The sequence below is a fragment of the Leptopilina boulardi genome, unplaced genomic scaffold, assembly GCF_019393585.1.
Source record: "Leptopilina boulardi isolate dan_hultmark-lab unplaced genomic scaffold, ZJU_Lbou_2.1 LbouV2_121, whole genome shotgun sequence".
In the NCBI taxonomy this organism is placed as follows: domain Eukaryota; kingdom Metazoa; phylum Arthropoda; class Insecta; order Hymenoptera; family Figitidae; genus Leptopilina; species Leptopilina boulardi.
The window spans coordinates 1,611,275-1,635,888 of NW_026137665.1; the positions used below are offsets into that span (position 1 = coordinate 1,611,275).

Genomic DNA, 24,614 nt, shown 5'->3' on the forward strand with positions numbered 1-24,614 from the left:
GTAAAACTTTATTAGAAAAAAAATTGATTCTTATTAAAAAAAAAGTATTTAGATTTTTTTTTAATATTCCCGTAAGTAAAATGGACGCATGATTATGTTCTAAAAATCATTAGGTTAAATGTCCCAATTACTGTGATGTACGTAACCTAAGACAGATTTTAATGATAAAATAATAAAAGTGTAATTGAAATAATGATTTAAACCAAGTAGCACGTAATATTACGGCAATATTACCCGGTAACATTACTGTAATATTACAGCGATATTAAAATGTCCGCCTCATGGTAATATTACCGGATAATGTTACTGTAATATTACACGGTAATATTAAGGCATTATTATTGTAATATTACAGTAACATTACAGTAATATTATACCGTAATATTAAGGTAACAATACACGAGAATATTGCAGTAATATTAGAAGAATATTATTTCACGAAAAAAATGTACCCAACTGGGGAATTGAACCCCGAACTTAAGGCACACAAGTCCAGAGTTTTACCAACAAGCCACAGTAACTTACAATATATATATTTATGATTGTGATGCTTTATAAGTAACTGAAATTAATCTGTAATATTACTGTAACATTACCGTAATATTACAGTAATATTACTCGGTAATATCACCAGCAGGCGGACATTTTAATATCACTATAATATTCCAGTAATATTGCCGGATAATGTTACTGTAATATTACAGTAATATTACGTGCTAGTTGGGAATTCTTTTTGTTAAATCACTATTAGTGTCTATTGAAATAGAAACGATACTTTAAACTTGAAAAAAAACAAATATAATATTATTAAAAATATTAATTATTTTAAAAATTGCATATGTTGGTATTACTCCAAGTTTGCATGAATTACTGCCAATTGGGTACACCAATTACTGCAATGCTAAAAGCGTTGATTTAGAGGTTAGGTTGACTGGATAGACCACAGTAATAGCAAGCATGTGAAAAATATACACATGCTCTAATTACTGTAATAGGTTCAATTGAAACTTGAATAACTAATTTAATAATTGTCGAAATATGCATCATTAGTGGATATAATATCAAATATCATTTGGAATAAGTTTTAAAGTCATTTTGAAACAGTTTTATGTTCTCAATTAGGGGAGACCGAGGAGGAAAGTAACAAAAATCAGTTTTTTTATGCTAGCATTAAAAATATTTGTCGGATAAATTTGTCCAATATATTAAATGAAAGCTTGGTCATTCACCTTTTAAATAAAATTTGAATTAAACATTTATAATAAATTGACAGTTCACAGTATAACTTTTACGCAAGCTCTTCATCTGTTACTTTCCTCCTCACCCCCGAGGAGGAAAGTAACAAGCTCCTAGGAGGAAAGTAACAGTATAAAATTATGTAAAATTCTTTAGACTAATGACTATTATTAATTAGAAATATTTTTATTAGGAACACATAAAAGTTTAAGTACACTTTATACTTATTTGGCACATATTTGGGACATATTTAGCACATATTTCGAACATTTTATGAATTTAGCTCATTTTTTTTCTTAAACATATTTTATGCTTACCTAGATCACAGGTTTTTCTTAAATAAATCTCTGTTATTCGTAAAATTAAATACGATTTGCTTCAATCATTAGTTAAAACATGGACAATACCGACAACAGGAGAAAAGTAGCGTGTTACTTTCCTCCTCGGTCGTTTTTTTCTTGTATGTCAACAAAAAAGTTAAAACTACACAAATGTTAAATTGTTTGTTTAAGCACAACTTAAAGACAGATAATAAGGCTACAAAATAACGAAAGGCATATTTTGAAAAACAATAAAATTAAAGAAATACGAGACTTTGAAAATTTGAACGAAAACTTACTTTTGACGTTTTTTCTGCACGTCACACCGGAATCAGACCTAACCTTTCCTGTCAGGCTCGGACACACTATGGAGGAGGAAGGGGGAACAGTGCCGACTAAAAATATGTTTGAACCATGTCTATCCGATAATTTGTTTAAAAGTTATAAGCTTTGTTACTTTCCTCCTCTGTTACTTTCCTCCTCGGTCTCCCCTACTAAGTTTTACTAATTTTATAGAAATCGCAGTAATTGATGCATCAGCAGTAATTGATACACTTATCCTAGTTTGAATTTTCATTTTATGGAATTTCATTTGTCATAATTATTTTTGAGCCGAATTACTATTTTGCAGAATTTTCATCGAATTTTTATTTGCTCGAATTTTTATTAAACATAATAGGCATTTTAAAGAATTAATTTCCATATAACTGATTTTTCATACTACAGAAGTTTTACTTAACCGAAAAATCATCTGAAAGAAAATTCTATGCAATGAAATTCTATACCTAATATAAAAATTCTTTAAAATGCCTATTATGTTAAATAATTCAAATAAAAATTCTGACAAATAAAAATTCCAATAAATAAAAATTCTGTGAAGTGAATTTTCGGTTATATAAAAATTCTGTAATATAGAAAATCATTTTGATGAAAGTTCTGCAAAATACTAATTCGAACAAATAAAAATTCGGCTCAAAAGTTATTATGACAAATGAAATTCCATAAAATGAAAATTCTGACTATTGATTTTTAGAACATAATCATGCGTCCCATTTTATTTTACTTTTTATCTGACTATATTTCTATATCATTAAGAAGAAGATATTTATTTAACGACGAAATATTTATATGTAAAATTGTATATAATATAATAAGTAAGAAGTCATAAATTTAAAAATAAATTTTTATTTTTTATATATGCAAATATTTTTATTATATTTATTCTCAACATTATCTCACTCTATATTTTCTATTTTCAGTAAAGTACCTAATGTAGTTATAATAATTGATAATCATTTTTTTAATCAAATATATTTGAGTAATTATATATATATATATGTAATTTTCTTTTTTTTTAGGTCACGATGTAATTTACAATCAAAAACTAATGAAATTTTTGCAGTTAAATTTCAATTAAAATTGAGCAGAGAAAATTTTTCTTACAGCACAAATATTCAAAAAAAATTTTTATTCGTAACAAAAAAATTTTTATTCGTATCAAAAAGATATAATTTTTATTTTTTGATTAAATAAACATATTTTTGTCGCAAAGGGATAAATAGTTATTTATTATTATTATTATTATTATTATTATTATTATTATAAATCGAATTTCTATATAAAAAAAAGGTAACATCAAGGGTTACTGAAAGATATATCTTTTTCTAATAATTTGTATTATTAATTAAATTTCTATAATTTATTTTTAAACGCATGTTATTTTGAAAAAAAGTGTTTTGTCTATAAATAAATTTCCAGCCTGAAGAGATTAGCAAAAAAAAAAAAATTACTACAGCAAATTGTCATAAACTTAAAAATCATTGTACTTCGTCAATTAAAAAAAATGCATGATGATTTTGTCCTTTTTTTTATAACGCATATGTTTATCATCTTTTTCTCTCTTTTTTTTCTCTATTAATTTATATATTATTGAAATTTCAACTATAATACTATAATAAAAAAAAATGTTTTTTTTTCGTTTTAGAATTATTGCGGCACTATAATTCAGAAGAAGATGAGAATAATCAACTTCCTAGTGAAAGTCGTCATTATTGTCCAACTTGTGGTCGTAGTTATAAATATCGCAAGCACATGCTTTGTCATTTTCGTAATGAATGCTCAATAACAAAACGATTTTCCTGTCCCTATTGCAATAAACGTTACACTCAACGTGCCAAAGTTTGGAGACATATAATTCCAGTTCATCCTAATAAAGAATTATTTTGTATAGATATTGTTACTAATAATATATTATTTAAGAATGCACATTCATAATTTTTTTTTTGTTCTCTTTATAGAAAAAAATTTGTTAAATTTCATCGAGATAATAAATTGCAAAATATTTTTTAATATTCGATATTTTTTCATTTTTTCTATATATGGATATTTTAAATAATTAATTATTTTCAAATTTAGCCTATTCATAAATATATGGTGAGTAGTAAAAATTTTTTTTCAAAAATTATATATTTTCACAATATTATGAGGCCGTTTTCACCGTGTGGATAAATTTAATCTTCCAAGAGATTATAAAGACAGTAGATATATTCTGCGTTTGCGCAGAAGAAAACATTCTGCGCAGACGCAGAATATATCTATTTGTCATTAACCTCTCGGAGGATTAAATGATCAACAATTAAACAAATTATTTTTTAAGACGAAAAATTATCTAAAAAAATAATTTTTTGATGAATAAATATTGTAAGAAATATTTTTGAGTTAAAAATTCATATAATTTTCATTCGAAAAAAATATTTCTTTAGAAATATATTGTTTTTTATTTTCTAATTTTAATACCTTTTGTTTCAAAAAATTAATATTTCTCAAATTTGTGTTTGTGATTGTCTATATAACAAAAATATTTTCAAAATCTCTTTTGTGGAATTGTAATTCTTCTTATATTCATGTTTTTCTTTATATGGAATTATTTTCTAAATGTTGAAACAATAAATAATTTAAATAATTGTAGTTTTTCCAACCAGTAATAATATATATAAATTATTGTAAAATAATTTTTAATAATTTACAGAATTTTATTGTTACTAATGTTTTTTTTTTTCAAAATTCCAGTGTTTTCCAAAAGAAAGAATGGATACCAATGTCAAAATTGTAAGAAATGTTACAAACAGAAGACCTCGATGATTACACATATTTCATATCAATGTGGAAAGAGGCCACGTTTCTCTTGTCCTTATTGTGGCAAGAGAAATCATCAAAAAATTCTCGTGCTTAATCATGTAAAAATTCATCATCCAAAAAGACCAAAAGCATACATCGACGAGACAGATTGTGATTTTGCAAATAATTCTGAAATCATTTTTGTTGATTAGACTTGAAAGGCGGCTTTTTTTTTTATTTAAATGACTACATTATTTTTTATAAAATATTGATCATAAAATCAAATTTATAGCCACGTGATAAAAAATTATTTACTATATTCTTTTTTTTTACTTATAAGGATTATTTTTATACGGATTTTTATTTTTCTGCATCGCATGAATTTCCCACAAAAAAATTATTAATTAGAATTTTCATTTAAAAAATTTTTATTACAAATAATTATTTTTTAGTCGAATTTTCATTTTTCGAATTAGCATTTTGACAGAATTTCCTTTTTATACGAATTTTTACTTAAGAAAATTTTTTAGCTACCGAATTTTCATTTGGAAGAATTTTTATTTTTCAGTTATTTTCTTTACATGACTCTTTTTTTAAAAAGAATTTTTATTTAAGACAATTTTAATTTATTAAATTTCTCATTCAATCGAATTTTATGTGATTCGAATTTTAATTTGTCCTAATTTTAATTTATCCGAATTTTTATTTGTACGATTTTTTAATTGATAGAATTTTTAAGACGTTAAATTTTCATTTGTTTCCAAAATTACAATCGACCGAAAGATTTCGGCGCAATTTTTGAAAATAATTGACCAATCACAATTTTCTTGATAATTTCTAATTGGTCAATTTTCAAAAATTTTGCGACGAAATCTTTCGGTCGATTGTTAATTCGGGTCATTTGTAATTTCGGACAAATGAAAATTCGACGTTCTAAAAATTCTATCAATCAAAAATTCGAACAAATTCAAATTCGTATAAATAAAAATTAAAATTAAAATTCGGTGAATTGGAATTTCTGTCATTTAAAAATTTGAATCCCATAAAATTCGATTGAATGAGAATTTTGTTAAATTAAAATTGTCTTAAATGGAAATTTTATAATAAAAAATCATGTAAGGAAAATGACTGTAAAATAAAAATTCTGCTAAACAAAAATTCGGTAGCTAAAAATTTTATTAACTAGAAATTTGTATAAAAAAAAATTCTTTTAAATGGTAATTCAAAAAATGAAAATTCGGCTAAAAAATAATTATTTCTAATATAAATTTGTTAAAATAAAAATTCTAATTGATTTTTAGGGGAGAATTATGCAACCCATAATTCAAAATTTTATTTAAAATAATTGCATTTCATCTATTTTTAATAATCTCGATTTATTTTTTGTGATACACTTATTCATATATACTTTTCTGTTATATTAGAATTATAAATTATATAACAGTTATATATGTCGATCATATAATCAGTGATTTCAAAATGTGATGAAAATATTAATTAAATGTTATATTTTTCTACTTTTATATTATATATCTATATATTTTTTTATATTATTTTTATAACGCATATAGATTGAAACATATAATCAAGATTATTCATACATTATTATTAACGTGACAAATGTGCGATAATAGACCTCTTCGATCGAAAAAATGTAAATTTATTTTTTAACATAAAAGTTTTTTTTAGCGCGGAAAACAAGCATAGAATAATTTTTACTATACTTCCAAAGTAAATTCTCAACTGTTCGGAATTTCTACGCGTTTCTGGAAACCAGTTTAGTATTTACTTTCGAAGTATAGTAAAAATTACTTTATTTTTGTTTTCCACTTTTCTCCGTGTAATGAAAAATATTTTTAATTTAATTAAAAAAAAGTATTAGAATAATTTTAATATTTTACATTTTAAATACAAAATGCGTGCGCCAAAAAAAAAATTTTAATTCAAGAGGTTCTCAACCGTATTATAAACAATAAATTAAATAAAATATTTTTTTTTTAACTTTATCATCATATTATATTATTTCATAACCTATTTTTTTTAAATTCTATAATATAAGCATGATTATCATATATTTTTAATCACTCATATATCATTAATTCATATATTATAAGCGAAAAAAAAACCGTTGAGAAAAATATATACGATCATTTTTTTTCATATATATATATATAAGCATGGCTTATATTTTTTTTCTACGTGAAATTTTTATAAGCGATTTTTTTTTTTTAAATATAGTTAGTAACAAGTTTTCTTTTTTATTGAAATTTCAGGCATCATGATATCGCCAATGGAATTTGAATACATATCAACATCAATTGTCAACAATGCTCATAGTCGAAATCAAAGAGGAAAAACAACAACAACAATTGGCAAAAATTCACCAATCACTGGTCAAACATTCAAGTGTTCAAATTGTCCAAGTTGTTTTAGTCATCATCGTAATTTAACGAGACATCAAAAATATGAATGTTTACAACCACCGAGATTTTCATGTCCACATTGTCAATTTCGTTCAAAACAAACGAGTAATGTTTTGGCGCACATTAGAACACAACACATTGGACTTCCTTCATTTGTACTTCATTTGGACAGAGAAAATTAAAATTTTATATTTAATGCAATGTGAAAAAAAATTTAATGAAAACGGCCTCAAGAATTGCGTTCACGAAAAAAAAAATAATAATAATAGTGCAAGTCCACAGTCCAAAGATGCGCCAATGGCAGTTATTAAATGTAACTGCGCTTGCGCTACTATACAACTTTCTCATTGGTAGAAAAAGGCGCTCTTATTTAAAATGCTTTAATATAATAAACAAAAAATTTATTACATATTTATATACATATATTTATATTATACACTGAAAAAAAGGTTTGGTATTAACAACCAAACGTTTGGTTGGTATTTAAGCAACCAAATTTTTTTTGTTGAATCAACAAAATTTTGGTTGTCCCAATCAAACTTTAGTTAGGACAACAAAAATTTTTTTTTTCTAATTTTGGTTGTGTCAAACAAATTTTGATTGAGACAATTAAAATTTTGTTGATTAAACAAAAAAAATTTGGTTGCTTAAATACCAACCAAACGTTTGGTTGTCAATACCAAACCCTTTTTTCAGTGTATATAAAAAAAGTTTTAAGTATTAAATTTATTGTTTTTATGTTTAGTTACGTTTTTTTAATCAAAATTAATTTTTTAAACATTATTTTATAAATAATTATAAAGTGCGAATAATTTTTTAAATTTTTAAAAAGTACACAGTAAACTTGGTTGTATCTTTTTCTATTGCAACGTTTTGATGCACATAAGTTATATCAAAAAGAGATCGTTTTGTGTATCATTTTTAGAAATGATACACGAAACGGTCTCATTTTTTGATGCAAAAAATTTAATCAATTTATATCAATCATGGCCGAATTGAATCGAATGAAAATTAAACGAATTTTTTTCAGATATTTTGGTAATAGTACAATTGCGGAGGCCATTTCACTATTTAATTTGAAAATGAAAATAACAGAAAATCAAAGACAATGTGCAATTCGATAATTAAAAAGTGACAGCTTATAAACATAACCTAAAATGCATGACAAAAAATTTGTCGATAAAATCAATATAGCCGAGCTTTTTAGAAGGTAGATGGCAGTTTTGCTTTTTATAAAAACGATTCAGAAAAAATTTAAAGAAAGAAAATAGATGAGTGCTGCCATCTACCTTCTAAAAAGCTCGGCTATATTGATTTTATCGACAAATTTTTTCTCATGCATTTTAGGTTATGTTTGTAAGCTGTCACTTTTTAATGATCGAATTGCACATTGTCTTTGATTTTCTGTTATTTTCATTTTCAAATTAAATAGTGAAATGGTCTCCGCAATTGTACTATTACCAAAATATCTGAAAAAATTCGTTTAATTTTGAGTCGATTCAATTCGGCCATGATTGATATAAATTGATTAAATTTTTTGCATCAAAAAATGAAACCGTTTCGTTTATCATTTCTAAAAATGATACACAAAACGATCTCTTTTTGATATAACTTATGTGCATCAAAACGTTGCAAAGATTTGATGCAATTTTTGGTCTCAATTTGATACTTTTAGGAAAACTGTGTAATTATATGTGACGCTTCATGAGAAAACGGACGAGACAAAAAAATTTTAGGTTATTTTTGTGATATTTGGATTAAAAATACAAAAATAAAATTAATTCTTAACACAAAACCACTGATTTTTGTCTTCATTAGATCTAAAATATTCCATCAAAGCTGATTTTTATTTCATATAATTAAAAATTAACGTTTTATCATGCTAAAACTATCATTAAACATAACCTAAAATTTTTTGCATCCAAAGTCCGTTTTCTCGTGGAGCGTCAATAGCAAAATTATTCCTACTAAAAATTAATTTCTCAAAATAATTTATAAAAATTAATTTTTATTAAAAAACATTCTAACTAAAGGTAAATTTAACACTTAAATTTTTTCTTATTGTTTTCTAAACATTTTATTATATTTCACTTTTCTAAATAAGAGTGCCTTTTTCCACCAATGAGAGAGTTATAGTAGCGCAAGCGCAATTGCATTTGGAAATTTAGAAATTCTTTGAAAAACATTTTTTTTTTTTTAAAGAAATTAACAACAACAAGCGCATCGACTTAAGGGTATGTGGGAACCTCCCACGTGACCAAGTATGGGAAAATGTGTTTTGGTAGTATACATTTCACTCTAAAATGAGAAAAGATTTTTGTCTACAATTTTGAGGGATGATAGATTAGGGTACAAGGAATCTCGCTGTTCTCCGATAAATACATAATTTTGCGTTAAATTATTAAAAAATGATGTTTAAGGAGGTTATAGGGATTGACTGAACTAATCAAAACAGAAACCATTATTTTATGATTTGACTTTCTCGGTACTGTGAAACGTCTGGCAACACCACATTACGTCTCAGTCGAGTTGCAAATGGTTGCTATATGACTTATTTACTTTAATAAAACAATTATCCCTCTATTTAATTAACTTTTATTTAATTTTAAAAAATTTATAATCAATTTTATTTATTAACTTTTATTTTCTTTTTAAATATAGCGTATTTTATACGTGCTATCAGAATCAACATTTTAAAATTTAGCGCGCAAAATTAACGTATAATATGCATGATCAGGTGTGCAACGTTGCCAGACGTTCTGACAGCTGTTCAATTTAACGTATAAAACGTGAAATATTGTTAAAAATTAATTTATTGCAGCTCCCACAAGAACCTAATAACACTTTTTTAAACAGATATTTAATCATTAAATATCTGTTTTGTATTAAAAAAAAATTTCATCAATTTCCTAATGTTAATTATTTTGTGGTGAGTAAATATGTATGAAAAAGTACTTAATTCCCATAAGACACAATGTTAATTGTTAAAAACAAAAACGCTTATAACTATTTATTGCTTTATTTTTATTATTTTTGCGTTAAGTTATGGTAAATTAGTAGAACAGCGAGATTCCTTGTACCAAACAAAATCATTTCTTCAAAATTTTAACCCGAAATCATTTTTCTTATTTCAGAGAAAGTTTCAAACCAAAAAAAAACGTCCTTTGCCCACATACCCTTAAGGCCAGGTTCAAGTCGTGTCAGCTGTTCCATTGAAACTTCAAAGGAACAGCTGACTCGACTTGGACCTGGCCTTAAAGATGATATTTTAGAACGAGAAATTTTTTCACGAGTACTAAAAATTAAAAAAAAAATTTTACCTGTGGGAGGATATTAAATTTTTATTTTCTTTAACAAAACAAATTTTTTTTTTATGATTTCAATAATATTCGCAAGCTAAAATTGTAAGAATTGTGGAACACGTGAAATAAATTTTTCATCGACAGTTGGCAAAGTTTCAGAAAATCAATTTTTTAAAGTAATTCCGGAAAATTCCGCAAAATACACATTTAAAAAAAATTGAGGTTATGTTTTCAACATGTTGAATTGTTTTTCATATTATATTTTTCATTACTTAATTTTATTTTTCGTTATTTAGTAATTTAAAAATTATTATATATTTTTTAGCGTTTTGTTTTCTAGAGTTGATTTAAAAAAAAAACTTAATTATTTTTAAATAATTTATTAAAATTATTATTATATAGGTATTATTATATTATTTTTAATTAATAGTTTAAAAAAATTTTTAATTTAAAATTTAAACAATTTTGAGCAAACAAACAGTTGTTATTACTTAAAAAGTTGATATTGTGAAATTTTTTTATATATAATTATATCAAATTTCAAATAAATTGATGAGGTGGACCATTTTTATTTTTATTTTCTGATGGAATTGCACAATTATTATATAATTTTATTTTAAAAAATTTGCTTTTGTTTGTAAATAAATAAACAAAGAAACTGAACTTACTGTAGATTATAGATTAAATATGGATAATTTCCCAAAAACAGATTGTTATTTTTCAAAAAAAAAAAATTCTTTAAAATTTGATTTATTTTATTTTCTATTTACGACAATTTGTGCCATCAGCAGTACAAAAATATTCTTAAACTTTAAAAAATACATTTTTCTCACCACGCAAAAAAAATTTTAAACAAAATTTTATTTTCCATAAAAGAATTTTTGTGACAAAATTTTTTAAAATTTTCATTGAAATAAAAAGAAAATTAAGTATATGTATGGACCAAAATTATATTAATTTTCCATTTTATTTATTTCAAAAACAAAACAAATTTTACATTTATTTTCCTATATGCATTTACTTTCTTAACAAAACACAGACATTTAAAATGTATTTAAAAAAAAAAAAAAATGTGAAAAATAAAAATAACTTTTACTCAATTGCACGGTTTTTATTTTATATATATGTGCTTTTGATTAATAATAATTTTCATTAAATTAATTTAATATTATTTGCTTTTACTATTATATAAAGGATTGAAATTTTTTTTTTCTTAATCTCAATTGTTTTGGTGTGATTTCAGAAACTCCGTATATCTTCAAAAAATGTGGTGTAAATTTTTTGAAACAATTACTTATTCATTCTTGTCAAGAAACTTCAAATTTCACATGTCCTAATTGTGGAGCTCCTTTTATGACAAGGACAAATTTACGTCAACATTTGGTGATTTGTTGTGGAAAAAATATTTAATTTTAAATTGTTTAAAAAAAAAAAAAAAATTTAGTTGTAAAAAAAAATTGTACGATAATGCATAATAATGATTAAATAACTTTGTTCTAATCAAAATTCAACATTTATAAACATATTTAATTTTTTCCGTAGGTTCATTTTCATTTATTTTACATGAAATAAAAAAATGAAAACTTGTACTAAATTTTTTTTATTGTATTATGTTACTAAAGTATATACGAAAAGAAAATAAATACTTAAATTTTATAAAAGTATTTTCAAATTTTGTATTTTTACATCGTAAAAAATATAAAAACCAAATTTCTTAAATATGAAAATACTTTAATAAAATTTAAAAAATTTATTTTCTTTACATAAATATCTTGCCTTTTGGATTTATTACTCATTATATAATATTTAAAAGTACTTTTCCTGAATGTTTGTAGTTTAAGATTATATATTTTTTTTTATTGCTCATGGGGCTCTCATGAATTACTCATAAATACCAATTAATTAAAATTTTCATTTTAAAGTATTTTATCAGAAATAATTATTTTTTAAGATAAATTTTTATTTTTCGAATTAAAATTTTGACACATTTTCTTTTTATACGAATTTTTACTTAATAAAATTTTCAGTTATCGAATTTTCGTTTGGCAGAATTTTTATTTTACAGTCATTTTCTTTAAATGATTTTTGCCTCAAAAGAATTTTAATTTAAGCCATTATTAATTTAACACAATTCTCATTCAATCGAATTTTATCCGAAATTTTGTCCGAATTTTTAATTGATAGAATTTTTAAGGCGCCGAATTTTCATTTGTCCAAAATTACAAATGACCCGAACAAACATTATAGACCGAAAGATTTCGGCGCAATTTTTGAAAATTGACCAATCACGATTTTCTTGATAATTTCTAATTGGTCAATTTTCAAAAATTGCGCCGAAATCTTTCGGTCGATTGTTTGTTTGGAAGTTTGTAATTTCGGACAAATGAAAATTCAGCGTCTTAAAAATTCTATCTATTAAAAATTCGGATAAATTAAAATTCTTTTGAATAAAAAATCATGTAAAGAAAATTAATGTAAAATAAAAATTCTACCAAACGAAAATTCGGTAGCTAAAAATTTTATTAAGTAAAAATTTCTATAAAAAGAAAATTCTGTCAAATGTTAATTCGAATAAAAAATAAATATTTCTATTAAAATACTTTAAAATAAAAATTTTAATTATTTTTATTTGAAATTCATGCGCCTCAACAAAATTTCATTGGCATCTTGAATTATTTTGCATTCAAGTAACATTAAACAAATTTTTTTTTTCAAAATTTGAGTTATGGGAAATAAATAGAGGTTTAGAAATTTGGAAAAAAAATTTTTTTTTTTATACAGCATGCTATACCCTATATGACTGCTGAATTAGCAAAAAAAAAAATCATATTCTCAAACATGAATCAGATGACGAATTTAAAAACTAAAAAATCATATATCTACTTTATAAAATAAATTCAACGATTTTCAAAAAAAATATTCTTTTTATTATTAATAATTGTTTAAAAAATTTGTATTAATATTTTTCTTTTATTTTCAGGCTCAGCGGCAGAACGGCTACTGTTGTCAAAAAATTTGGAAAATATATCACTGGTACCATCGATATCTGATCTCGCAGCAATATGGCTTGTTAAACAGCGTGCCGAATATCCTTACAGCTGTCCACAATGTGGAAAACGTTATCAACATCGTGCAACACTTTTACGTCATTCGCGACACGAATGTAATAAAGAGCCACGTTTTTTGTGTCCCTATTGTTCTCATCGAACGAAACAACGTGGAAATTTATATCAACACATTCGTACAAATCACGCTGGCAAACGAGTATTTTGCAATGAATAATAATTTCTTTTTTTATTTTTTTTTTATTTTTTTTTTTATTGTAAAAGCCAAGAAAAACAAACCTCAAAGTTACCAATTTTTCAAAGAAAAAATAGTTAAGAATATAATTATAATATACAACGAAACTTTTCAACAATTACGTGACAATTTTTTTTTCAGCAAAAAAATGAAGATCAAAATAACGTGCGTCGTATTTTTTGAATATTTTTCAAGATGTCACTGATAGGGGATATCAATAATTTCATAGAAAATTAAAAGGCATTAAAATAAGCTGTAACGCTTATTATTATAATCCAATTTTGTTTATTTTAATACCAAAATGGATTAAAATAAGCAAAATTGGATTAAAATAATAAGCGTTGCAGCTTATTTTAATGCCTTTTAATTTTCTGTGTTGATACTTTTTGTATCAAAAATTACATTTTTTTTTTTAAAACAATTTTTAATTTTTTTACAATGGGAGAAATAGACTGCTCAATAATTTGCAAAATGTATATAATTTATTGATATAGTTTCAAAATAGTAATTTCCATTGTTCATAATTTCATAATATTGTATACGCAGTGAATTGAATTTTATACAAGACAACATTTTTTATTTAGTACAATTTTAGAAGGCAAGAATTTTTATTTAACTGTATTTTTATTTATATACTCGAATTTTTATTTACTGTATGATTCTTTGTTCGCAGAATTTTTAGACAACTCGCAGTTTATGCGAGAAGAAATTTTTATTTTATAATTATTAATAGAATAATAAAAAATAAAAAGTGAAAGTGACACTCTCATTTCAAATTTTATTTTCACTTTTTACTGATATTTTTAAATGAAAAAATGAAAGTGAATTTTTCATTTTCACTTTCATTTTTATTTTGACTAATATTACTAAAGGGCATTGGGACGCATGATTATGTTCTAAAAATCATTAGTTAGAATTTTTATTTTAGAGAATTTCATTTGTCATAATTACTTTTAAGCCGAATTTTTATTTGTTCGAATTAGTATGTTGCAGAACTTTCATCAAACCGATTTTTTATATTACATAATTTTTATATAACCGAAAATTCACTTCACAAAATTTTTATTTATTGGAATTTTTATTTGCTCGAATTTTCATATAACATAATAGGTATTTTAAAGAATTTTTATTGGGTAGAATTTCATTGCATAGAATTTTTATCTTATTCTTTCAGATGAATTTTCATTTGTTCGAATTATTATTTGGTACGTAAAAATTGGTACGTACAAATTATTAATTCCATATAACTGATTTTTTATATTACAGAATTTTCACTTAACCGAAAAATCATTTAACAGAATTTCTAATTGAAAGAATTTTCATTTGTCCGAAATTGCAAATGACCGAAGCAACAATCGATTTTGGCGCGATTTTTAAAATCAACCAATCACAATTTTATGGATAATTTTTTAAATGGTTGATTTTAAAAATCGCGCCTAAATCGATTGTTGCTTCGGTCATTTGCAATTTCGGACAAATGAAAATTCTTTCAATTAGAAATTCTGTTAAATGATTTTTCGGTTAAGTGAAAATTCTTTATAGTATGAAAAATCGATTATATAGAAATTATATCAAATAATAATTTGAACAAATGAAAATTCATCTGAAAGAATAAAATGAAAATTCTATGCAATGAAATTCTACCCAATAAAAATTCTTATATTGCCCATTATGTTAAATGAAAATTCGAGCAAATAAAAATTCTGACAAATAAAAAATTCGAAAAAATAAAAATTCTGCACTGAGAAAAATGTTTAGTATCATCTACCAAAGTTTGGTTCTCTCTACCAAATTTTTTATTTGATATATGTGCAACTAATCCGTTTGGTTCGGGCTACTAAATTTTTTTGATGAATCATTTTGTTCGGTCTACCAAATTTTTTGTTTTGCACAACTAACTTATTGTTTTTAAGCAAACAAAAAATTTAGTTAAATGAAATTTTTTTTTTGTTTTCTCAACCAACTTATTTTTTTGTTTCACCCTTTTCTCTTTATATAACCTACCTATGCCTACTTAAATTAATTTCTATCGCGGAAAAAACCTAACACTGCTGGGGCTCGAACCCTCAGACTACGCAACGCTAGTCGAGAACGCTGACCACTACTCTACGAATCCTACTAACAATTTGAGATTAAATCATTTTCACAATGTATAAAAGCTGGAAAAAAACTTTCGTTCTTGTAACAAGTTTTATTTATTTATTTTCACTACACAAACTTTTTTTTTTAAAAAATGTCTGAAAAACATAAAAACTTCAACACTGAAACTTCACGACGCGAACGACATATGGTTAATGTTGACATCCCGTGAATGGGAAGCGACGCCATATTTACGAGAAGAGCGCGTGCGCAATACAGCATGTCAGCTATTTAGTACTGGGAACCAAACTATTTAGTTCGTAAACATGAAAGCTTCAAATATATTTTTTGGTAGAGCCAACTAAACTTCCCGATTTATTGCCACTTTCTATTCTGTTGTGACAACCATATTTTAGTAACGCCAACTAAAAAAGCTCAACTAAATTATTTTCTTATTATTACGAAATTATTTTTCTCAGTGTGTGAAGTGAATTTTCAGTTATATAAAATTCTGTAATATAGAAAAAATCGGTTTGATGTAAATTCTACATAATACTAATTCGAACAAATAAAAATTCGGCTCAAAATAATTATTTATGACAAATGAAATTCTCTAAAATAAAAATTCTAACTAATGATTTTAAGAACACTCTGATTAAATAAATAAATATTTTTCACTAAAAAATAGAAAGTGAAAGCGAAAGTGAAACTTTTATTTATTTTGATTTTGTCAAATATTTTTTACTAAAAAATAAAGAGTAAAAATAAATGTAAAAGTGAAAATGAAAGTCAAAGTGAAATTACATGATAGCAACCCCGAATTTTTTTTTTTATTTAGCCGATTTATTTTTATTATTATTATTATTATTATTATTATTATTATTATTATTATTATTATATTATAATAAAAATATTACCTATACTTATTGAAAATTATAAAATTTAGCTTATTAGAAGTGGAAAGTGATTCTAAAAAAACTTGTAAAAAAAAATTTGTAAATTGCTAGAATTCTCCTAAATCACAATTAGTGACATCATAATATATATAGAGTTTTACAAGTTTTTAATATTATACGAAAAAATGAAAATATTTTTCAAATTTAGAATAATATTTGAAATCTTTGTTAGAAAAAAATGCTTTTGAACAATGTATTTAGTTCTTTTATGATTATTATTATTATTTTTAAAAGTAAAATGTTAACATAAGTGGAAATTGTACTTTCTAAATATTTATACTTTTAAGATAACTACTTTAAGTTCTAGTGAAAATATTTTATTACAATTATTTTTGTACTTTAATTTATAGAAAAAAAAAATAAAAGAGTATGCAGGAGCTGACTCAAAAAAAAAATATCAATCTTAATGTACAATTTATTTTTTTAATATAAATTTAATTCTTTTCGCAATATTATATAATATATTCATTATTGGTTAATAAAAGAAATAGGTTACTAATAAACTATTAATTATCACTGTCCGACATTGATTTTGCCCCTGGTATAATTTTGATCACTTTCGATAGATTTTTTCATCCGAATCTGACAAGAAAAATGCTCTGGTACGTCTAGTTTTTGAGAAAATTAGTGTTGAAAAGTCAAAAAAGCATGTTTTTTACTATCTTTAAATATGGATTTACAAAAAAAACAAGACGTGCTAGAATCTCATTCTTGGTTTCAAATGAAAGATGAAATCTTAAAGAACAATTCCACCAAATGAAAATTTAAAGGCATTACGATAAAATGATAAGAAAAACATTTTTTTCCTTTGCCCTCAATTTTGTCATTTGTCATTATTTATATAATTAAATGAAAAAATATTTGATTTGTATGATTGCAAATATATAATTTTTTTAATGACTTTATTTTTCAGATAAAATCTTAAATGTCACCGTGAAAACCCTTGTTTACGTCAAGGAAGTGCATAAAGAAACAAAGCAGTTAAACAACAAATTAAATCAAATAAGCCAGCAACTACAGTTGAATCTTCCGATTACACAAGTGTCGACCTTTGTCGAAGAAAACAATATAGAACTCCCATTAAAAGATATGACAGATTTTGATAGCTTCGAACTAAAGTTGGCAGAAACCGATTTTCAAAAACAATTTGTAAGTATATCCATGTATTTTTATTATATAGTTGAAATTTTTTCAAAAAAAATATATTAAAAATATAATTGGATAATTAAAAATATAATATAAGTTTAAATAAGAAAATGTAAAAAAAAACATGAGGCTGAAGTCCGCAACGTTTTTAAAAACGAAAAATTAAAATAGAATTATTTTTCCATGTCAATTTATCTCTAATTTTGATTTGCACAAACTTTCAAGAAATTAAATTACTTTTGTAAAAACCAGTTACCCCCGAATAACTTTAATTTTAATCCAAAGTAATAGTCTAATTATTTTTTCGTTTTCATTTATAAAAACGTTGCGGACTTCAGCATCATAAAAAAACTATAATTAATTTGAATAAATATATTAAAATACTTTTTTCTATCGTCTTATAATTAGAAAACATTACTAATAATATTTTAATATTTTCAGATATCAACTCTTCCACTATACTATCATCCAAAATTCAATCTACGAAAAACATTAACGAATATCCTCAGAAAATATTTGTCAAAAACATTGGCTCTCCAATTTGTTACACAAAGTAATTCTAACAATAAGGTTAAAAAGGTTTTTAAGGGGACGAAAATGTATATGTGCATGCTTGGTAAGTTCTTTAAATTGATTTTTATTATTTTCAATGTTCAAATTAATCTTGTTTTTTTTAAAACAAAATAAAAATTTTTAATTATAAACTTTTTAAAATTTATTATTGTTAAATATATATAAAAGTAATCGGTGTAATAATTTTTCAGCTACAATTTCAAAAACACACACGGAAGAAAGGACATTGGATCTTCTTACTGAAAAAACCTTTTTATCAGAATTGGGCAACGTTTTCCCTAACGCCAAAGATTGGGAGGGTAGAGTACGCGTTCAGAAAAATAAAAATAATGCAACTCCCGAAGACTAAACTATCAATACGTAATTATATGGCCTAAAAAATAATTACTTTCATTTGTTCTGTAATTATTTTCATTATATTTATGAATAAAAGTCTTTTTATAAATATGTTTTTTTTGGATTTATTAAATATTTATTTATTTTATTATATTAATTTTTATTTAATAATAATCGATTTAAGGGAGCTAATAGGGTTCTAGCGAGAACCCTTTATTCCTGATAGGGAAATCGCAGGGATATCCCTACTAGATCCCTACCAACTAGGTCCCTATTAAAATCTAACTCAAATTTCTGAACGGGTATTTATTTGCATTATGTATAACCCTAACATTACGAAAAAGTGATAAACAAATGAATGCATCACAATTCAAATTTTAAAAAAATTATACAATTTACTGGTTACTTTTTAATTTAATTATAAATATTTAGGTCAGTCCACTGACTTTCGCGTAATAGTGGTTGCGACAAAATTTTAAAAAAATCTAGTTTTAATATATGTGAAACTTGATGATTCCCTACTGAGTTCATTAACCATAATATTATGGTAAAAATTTTATTCCCTTTAAAAATATTAAATATCAAAAGTAGGAGGTTCACAATGTGATTTTGTAACCTTAAATTTTTCAATTTTTTTAAAAACGCTATTATTAAAAAACTATTAAAAATTAGATGTTGGAACTCACCAAAAACATAAATCACTTTATTCTGCACAGAGGAACGAAAGAATTATTGCAAAAATTTATTATTTTTGGATGATATACGATTTTAAAAAAAATTTTATTTAAATATTCTCAAGATTTTTATTTACTTATAACTTTTTTGTCGGTGCTCCGAAAAAATTGAGGTTTTGCACAAAGATTTTTTAAAATATTCTTTACCTTCTATTAAAATCTTACGAAGGTGTTTTGCTTCGTTTTGGAGATATTAATTTTCAAAATTTTTTATTTAATAAGGTTAATTAAAAGACTTGAAGTTAACTGACCAATTTCAAATCGCTACATTTTAATATATTGTTATAAAAAATGGAGCAGTTTGAATTTGGTTAGTTAACATCAAGTCTTTTAATTAACCTTTTTAAATAAAAAATTTTGAAAATTAATATCTCCAAAACAAAGCAAAACATCTTCGTGAGATTTTAAAGGAAGGTAAAGAATATTATAAAAAATCTTTGTGCAAAACCTCAATTTTTTCGGAGCACCGACAAAAAAGTTATAAGTAAATAAAAATTTTGAGAATATTTAAATAAAATTTTTTTTAAAATCGTATATCATCCAAAAATAATAAATTTTTGCAATAATTCTTTCGTTCCTCTGTGCAGAATAAAGTGATTTATGTTTTTGGTGAGTTCCAACATCTAATTTTTAATAGGTTTTTAATAATAGCGTTTTTAAAAAAATTGAAAAATTTAAGGTTACAAAATCACATTGTGAACCTCCTACTTTTGATATTTAATATTTTTAAAGGGAATAAAATTTTTACCATAATATTATGGTTAATGAACTCAGGGAATCATCGAGTTTCACATATATTAAAACTAGATTTTTTTAAAATTTGTTCGCAACCACTATTAGACGAAAGTCAGTGGACTAACCCATTTATTTAATACATTTAATCTAGTTTTAAAAAAATAATTATTAAATTAAAGAGTAACCTGAAAACCGTATAAAATTTTTTTAAAATTTGAATTGTGATGCATTCATTTGTTTATCTCTTGTTCGTAATGTTAGGGTTATACACGGTGCAAATAAATAATGACAAATGACAAAATTGAGGGCAAAGGAAAAAAATGTTTTTCTAATCATTTTATCGTAATGCCTTTAAATTTTCATTTGGTGGAATTGTTCTTTAAGATTTCATCTTTCATTTGAAACCAAGAATGAGATTCTAGCACGTCTTGTTTTTTTTTAATTCATATTTAAAGATAGTCAAAAACATGCTTTTTTAACTTTTCAACACTAATTTTCTCAAAAACTAGACGTGCCAGAGCATTTTTCTTGGCAGATTCGGATGAAAAAATCTATCGAAAGTGATCAGTATTATCCCAGGGGCAGAAAAAAAATCATTTTTGTCGGACAGTGTTGTTAGCACCAAGTCTAGTTTGACTTGATGTTCCCGCTGCTTTAATTAACGAGACTAAAATTATGTCCGTCAATTTCAGAAATTACTAAATAAAGAAAGAAACGATATTCACTTTTTAATACATATATTTTTACAATCTTCAAAAATTACATTAGTGAATACTGTCGCGCGTATAATAGGCGGAACAGATCTTTCTCATTTGAAAGGTAAATTGTTTTTGTCTTTAAGATTATAGAGTTCGGAAAATTACAAGTAGTATGAGAGCAAAAATTTTTAGTGGGAGAAAAAAGGTAATTTGAGAAGGGTTGCAAACAAATTTGTTAGAGGTATAATTCAGGTATACAGAAAAATTCATTTGGACTCGTCGTATAATTTAATGAGCCTTTTACAGCGACTAAATCCTAAAATAACAGTTTGTCGATTTTTAACAGTTGCTTTGTTATCGAAGATAAATTCTCCAACAATATTATTCTTTATAAAAGGAAACAAATTTTTACAGCATATTTCTTATTTAGAATAATAACTGCAAACTTTCTCTTCATAAAAAATGAGATTTAACTGAATATTTAACATTTTTAAGATATATGGATTTATTTTTATTTTGGTTTAAAATCAGATGGTGAAGAGAGTTTTAATTTTTTACGATCTGAACGAGTGTTATAGTTTAAATAAAAATTATAATAGTTTTACTAATTATTAAAAAAACTTACATAAATTATTATAAATAAATATTATTATATTTAAAATTTTGTAGTTTATAATAATAATTTTGTGTAATATTTATTTAAACAATATTTTCTATAATTTCTCTATAAATTACCATTTATAGACTCGACATTATATATATATATAAACATGTAATATATATGAAAAATGCTACATCTAACAAAAATTTTATTATTTTTTTTTACAGGTAATGAAATGTTTAATTGGGGAATTAATTATCAACCATATCCTGTTCAATATACTGAGGAAGCATATGGTTTTTCTGTTGACGCCAAAATTATCACAAGGCTACCTGTTCATCCAAGCAAATTACCTGGTTCATATAAATGTCCAAATTGTGGCAAAAATTATCGTTATCTACGAAATATGCAAAATCATGTTAAAGTAGAATGTGGACAAGAGCCAAAAATTCGATGTCCACATTGTGAATATAGAACAAAGTACAAAAGTAGTTTACAAAAGCACATGATTAGAAAACATTCTCATACACGAAAAAGAAATCAGTAACAATAATAAAAAAAAACATACCAATAATAATAATAATAACCATAAATATTACAAGAATAAATTATTAATTTTTTGGAAATGGATTTAATTTACATGTAAAGGGACCCTCAAATATTAATTAAGCATATTTAAAAATTATTTTTTTTTAATCGTTAAAAATAATTTAATTTGGTTTCAGGAAAACAGGATGCTTCAAATAAGTTATTACAATATTTGTCAATTTATGAAAGTTATTTAAACAAATAAATAAATTAACTTACGTTTGTGGTGACGAAATTGAAACATTTAAAGATGGAAATATCACAGAAGATTAAAAGGCATTAAAATAAGCGTTGCAACTTATTTTAATGCCTTTTAATTTTCTGTGATTCCTAGCACTACACTGTTTTCTAATCAAAAAGAATAAAATGGTTCAATTTTCGATTAAAAAAAAAAAAAAAAATTCACGAAATTTTAGGTTGTTTGACAAAACTTTTGCTATCAGTTAATCAGCTGACAGAAACTGCGCGCGTCGTTTACGATGTTAACCGAGCCATTCCGAAGTATGGGCCAACGCAGATAATCGTAAATCTTGAACTTTTACATTAGAGAAAAAAGGACAAAAGATATTTCTATCCTTTTCTCTCTCATGTAGAAGCTTAAGATTTACGATTAGAAATTTCATTCTACTTAAGTCTTCTCAAACGGTCTACAAATTTCTTATATTAAGATTTCTTATAATAAAATCAAGGATTGAACAATTATTTTAATCTTTATAGAAAAAAAATAATATTACGTAAGATTTTTTTTCCTTCCCCTCTCCTTTTTTAAGAAATCGTAAGTATATAAACCTCTCTTTTTAACCTTTAGAAAACCTGAAAATTTTTTTTCTTAAATATTAAATTTTTTGTAAACAATGACGCCACTGTATTATGGAGTCTAAATGTAAAAAAATTGCTTACGTAATAATTGAACGGTCCTAAAACTCAAACACATTTTTTATATTAAAAAAAACAAAATAAATAAATATTGACAAATGGTATATCCTTTATTTAATTTTTTGTATATTTTATATATATATAGTTATATTTTTATTTCAAATAAAATTCAGCGAATTTTTATTAAATTATAATAATATGTATTGTATTTATAATAAATAAAAAAAATAAATGTTATTTTACTATATGTATACTAAAATTACTATAAATTTGTTAATCTAGAATAGTCTTTTTATTCTTAAAATTTTATCTTTTCAGGAATAATTGCATTTTTGAATAATTGGATATTTATAGCAAAATTTTTACACAATTTAAAGTGATTGTATTTTATAGGTAAAAAGAAGTTTATGAAATTCGAAGAAGGAAATTTCTCTATAGAATGGTAAATTTTTGTCGTATATTTATAAATATGCAAGGCATGTATTAAATTTGATGTTTTTAGCCAACCAACGTCGTTTTTGTAGTTCTAAATGTGGTTTTTTTTCAAAATTGACTCATTTTAAATTTTAATTAATTGACATTTTTTTTTTACAGAAGTACCAATGTTTCCCATTGTACGACCAAAGCTTCACGTCTGTCCGCGATGTGGTCAGATGTATTCTTGGGCGTCAAATCTTCGTAAGCATCTCAAATTGGGATGCGGTGCTGCAACATGCGAAACACGCTTTTCATGCCAATATTGCCCGTACAAAAGTAGAATAGAAGCTAGCTTTGTAAAACATTTAATGTCGGTGCACAATATCAAGTAAAGAAAAAAAAGATTCTTTTTTATTTTTGTAGTTTACTTGAAAATTTTACATTTCAAGTTATAAATGTGCCAGTAATGTTTTATTAAGTTTTTTTTCTAAAAAAAGAAAAAATTGTTCGATTGTGTAATTTCATTTTGACTTTCAGTTTCACTTTGACTCTCACTTTGACTTTAATTTTTAGTTTAGAGCGCATGATTATTCCATAAAAATTATTAGTTAGAATTTTAATGACTTTTATCATATAAACGGTCATTTTTAAAAAAAATTTTTTTTTTTAATGAAATTTTACTAAATAGAATTTATATGTATCAATTTTTTTTGTCCGAAATTGCAACTGACCGAACGAAAAATAAGAAAGATTTTGGCGCGATTTTTAAAATTGACCAAGAAATTGTCAAGAAAATCTTGATTGGTGAATTTTTTTGTCGCACTCAAATCTTTCTGTCGCATGTTTCTTTGGACATTTGCAATTTCGAACAAATGAAAATTCGGTGTTTTATAAATTCTGACGGAGCGCATGAATTTCTCATAAAATTTATGAATTATAATTTTTATTTTAAACTATTTTATTGGAAATAATTATTTTTTAGACCAATTTTCGAATGAGCATTTGACAGAATTTATTTTTATACGAATTTTTACATTAACAAAAGTTTTAGCAATCGAATTTTTGTTTGCCGGGAATTTTTAATTTTATAGTCATTTAATTTACATGACTTTTTATTTATAAAAATTTTAATTTAATCGAATTTTAATTTAACAGAATTCTCATTCATTCGAATTTT

At 24.2% G+C, this 24,614-nt stretch overlaps 3 protein-coding genes across 3 annotated transcripts; all 3 read left to right on the forward strand.

Annotated features, from left to right (window-relative positions):
* Nucleotides 1-838: 838 nt before the first annotated feature.
* Nucleotides 839-13,680, forward strand: LOC127284779 (zinc finger protein 467-like). The gene is made up of 5 exons (XM_051310444.1): nt 839-881; nt 3,541-3,780; nt 4,626-4,844; nt 6,947-7,201; nt 13,379-13,680. The coding sequence occupies exons 1-5, from the start codon at nt 839-841 to the stop codon at nt 13,678-13,680; spliced, it is 1,059 nt and encodes a 352-aa protein (XP_051166401.1).
* On the forward strand, nt 13,383-18,899 carry LOC127286464 (uncharacterized). Its single transcript, XM_051312899.1, has 4 exons — nt 13,383-13,863; nt 17,647-17,882; nt 18,321-18,495; nt 18,644-18,899. The coding sequence occupies exons 2-4, from the start codon at nt 17,823-17,825 to the stop codon at nt 18,799-18,801; spliced, it is 393 nt and encodes a 130-aa protein (XP_051168856.1). The 5' UTR covers nt 13,383-13,863; nt 17,647-17,822; the 3' UTR covers nt 18,802-18,899.
* A 2,888-nt stretch (nt 18,900-21,787) lies between these two features.
* On the forward strand, nt 21,788-23,273 carry LOC127286526 (longitudinals lacking protein, isoforms A/B/D/L-like). Its single transcript, XM_051312972.1, has one exon. It carries the CDS (start codon nt 21,792-21,794, stop codon nt 22,101-22,103), a length of 312 nt encoding a protein of 103 aa, XP_051168929.1. The 5' UTR covers nt 21,788-21,791; the 3' UTR covers nt 22,104-23,273.
* The last annotated feature ends 1,341 nt before the right edge of the window (nt 23,274-24,614 follow it).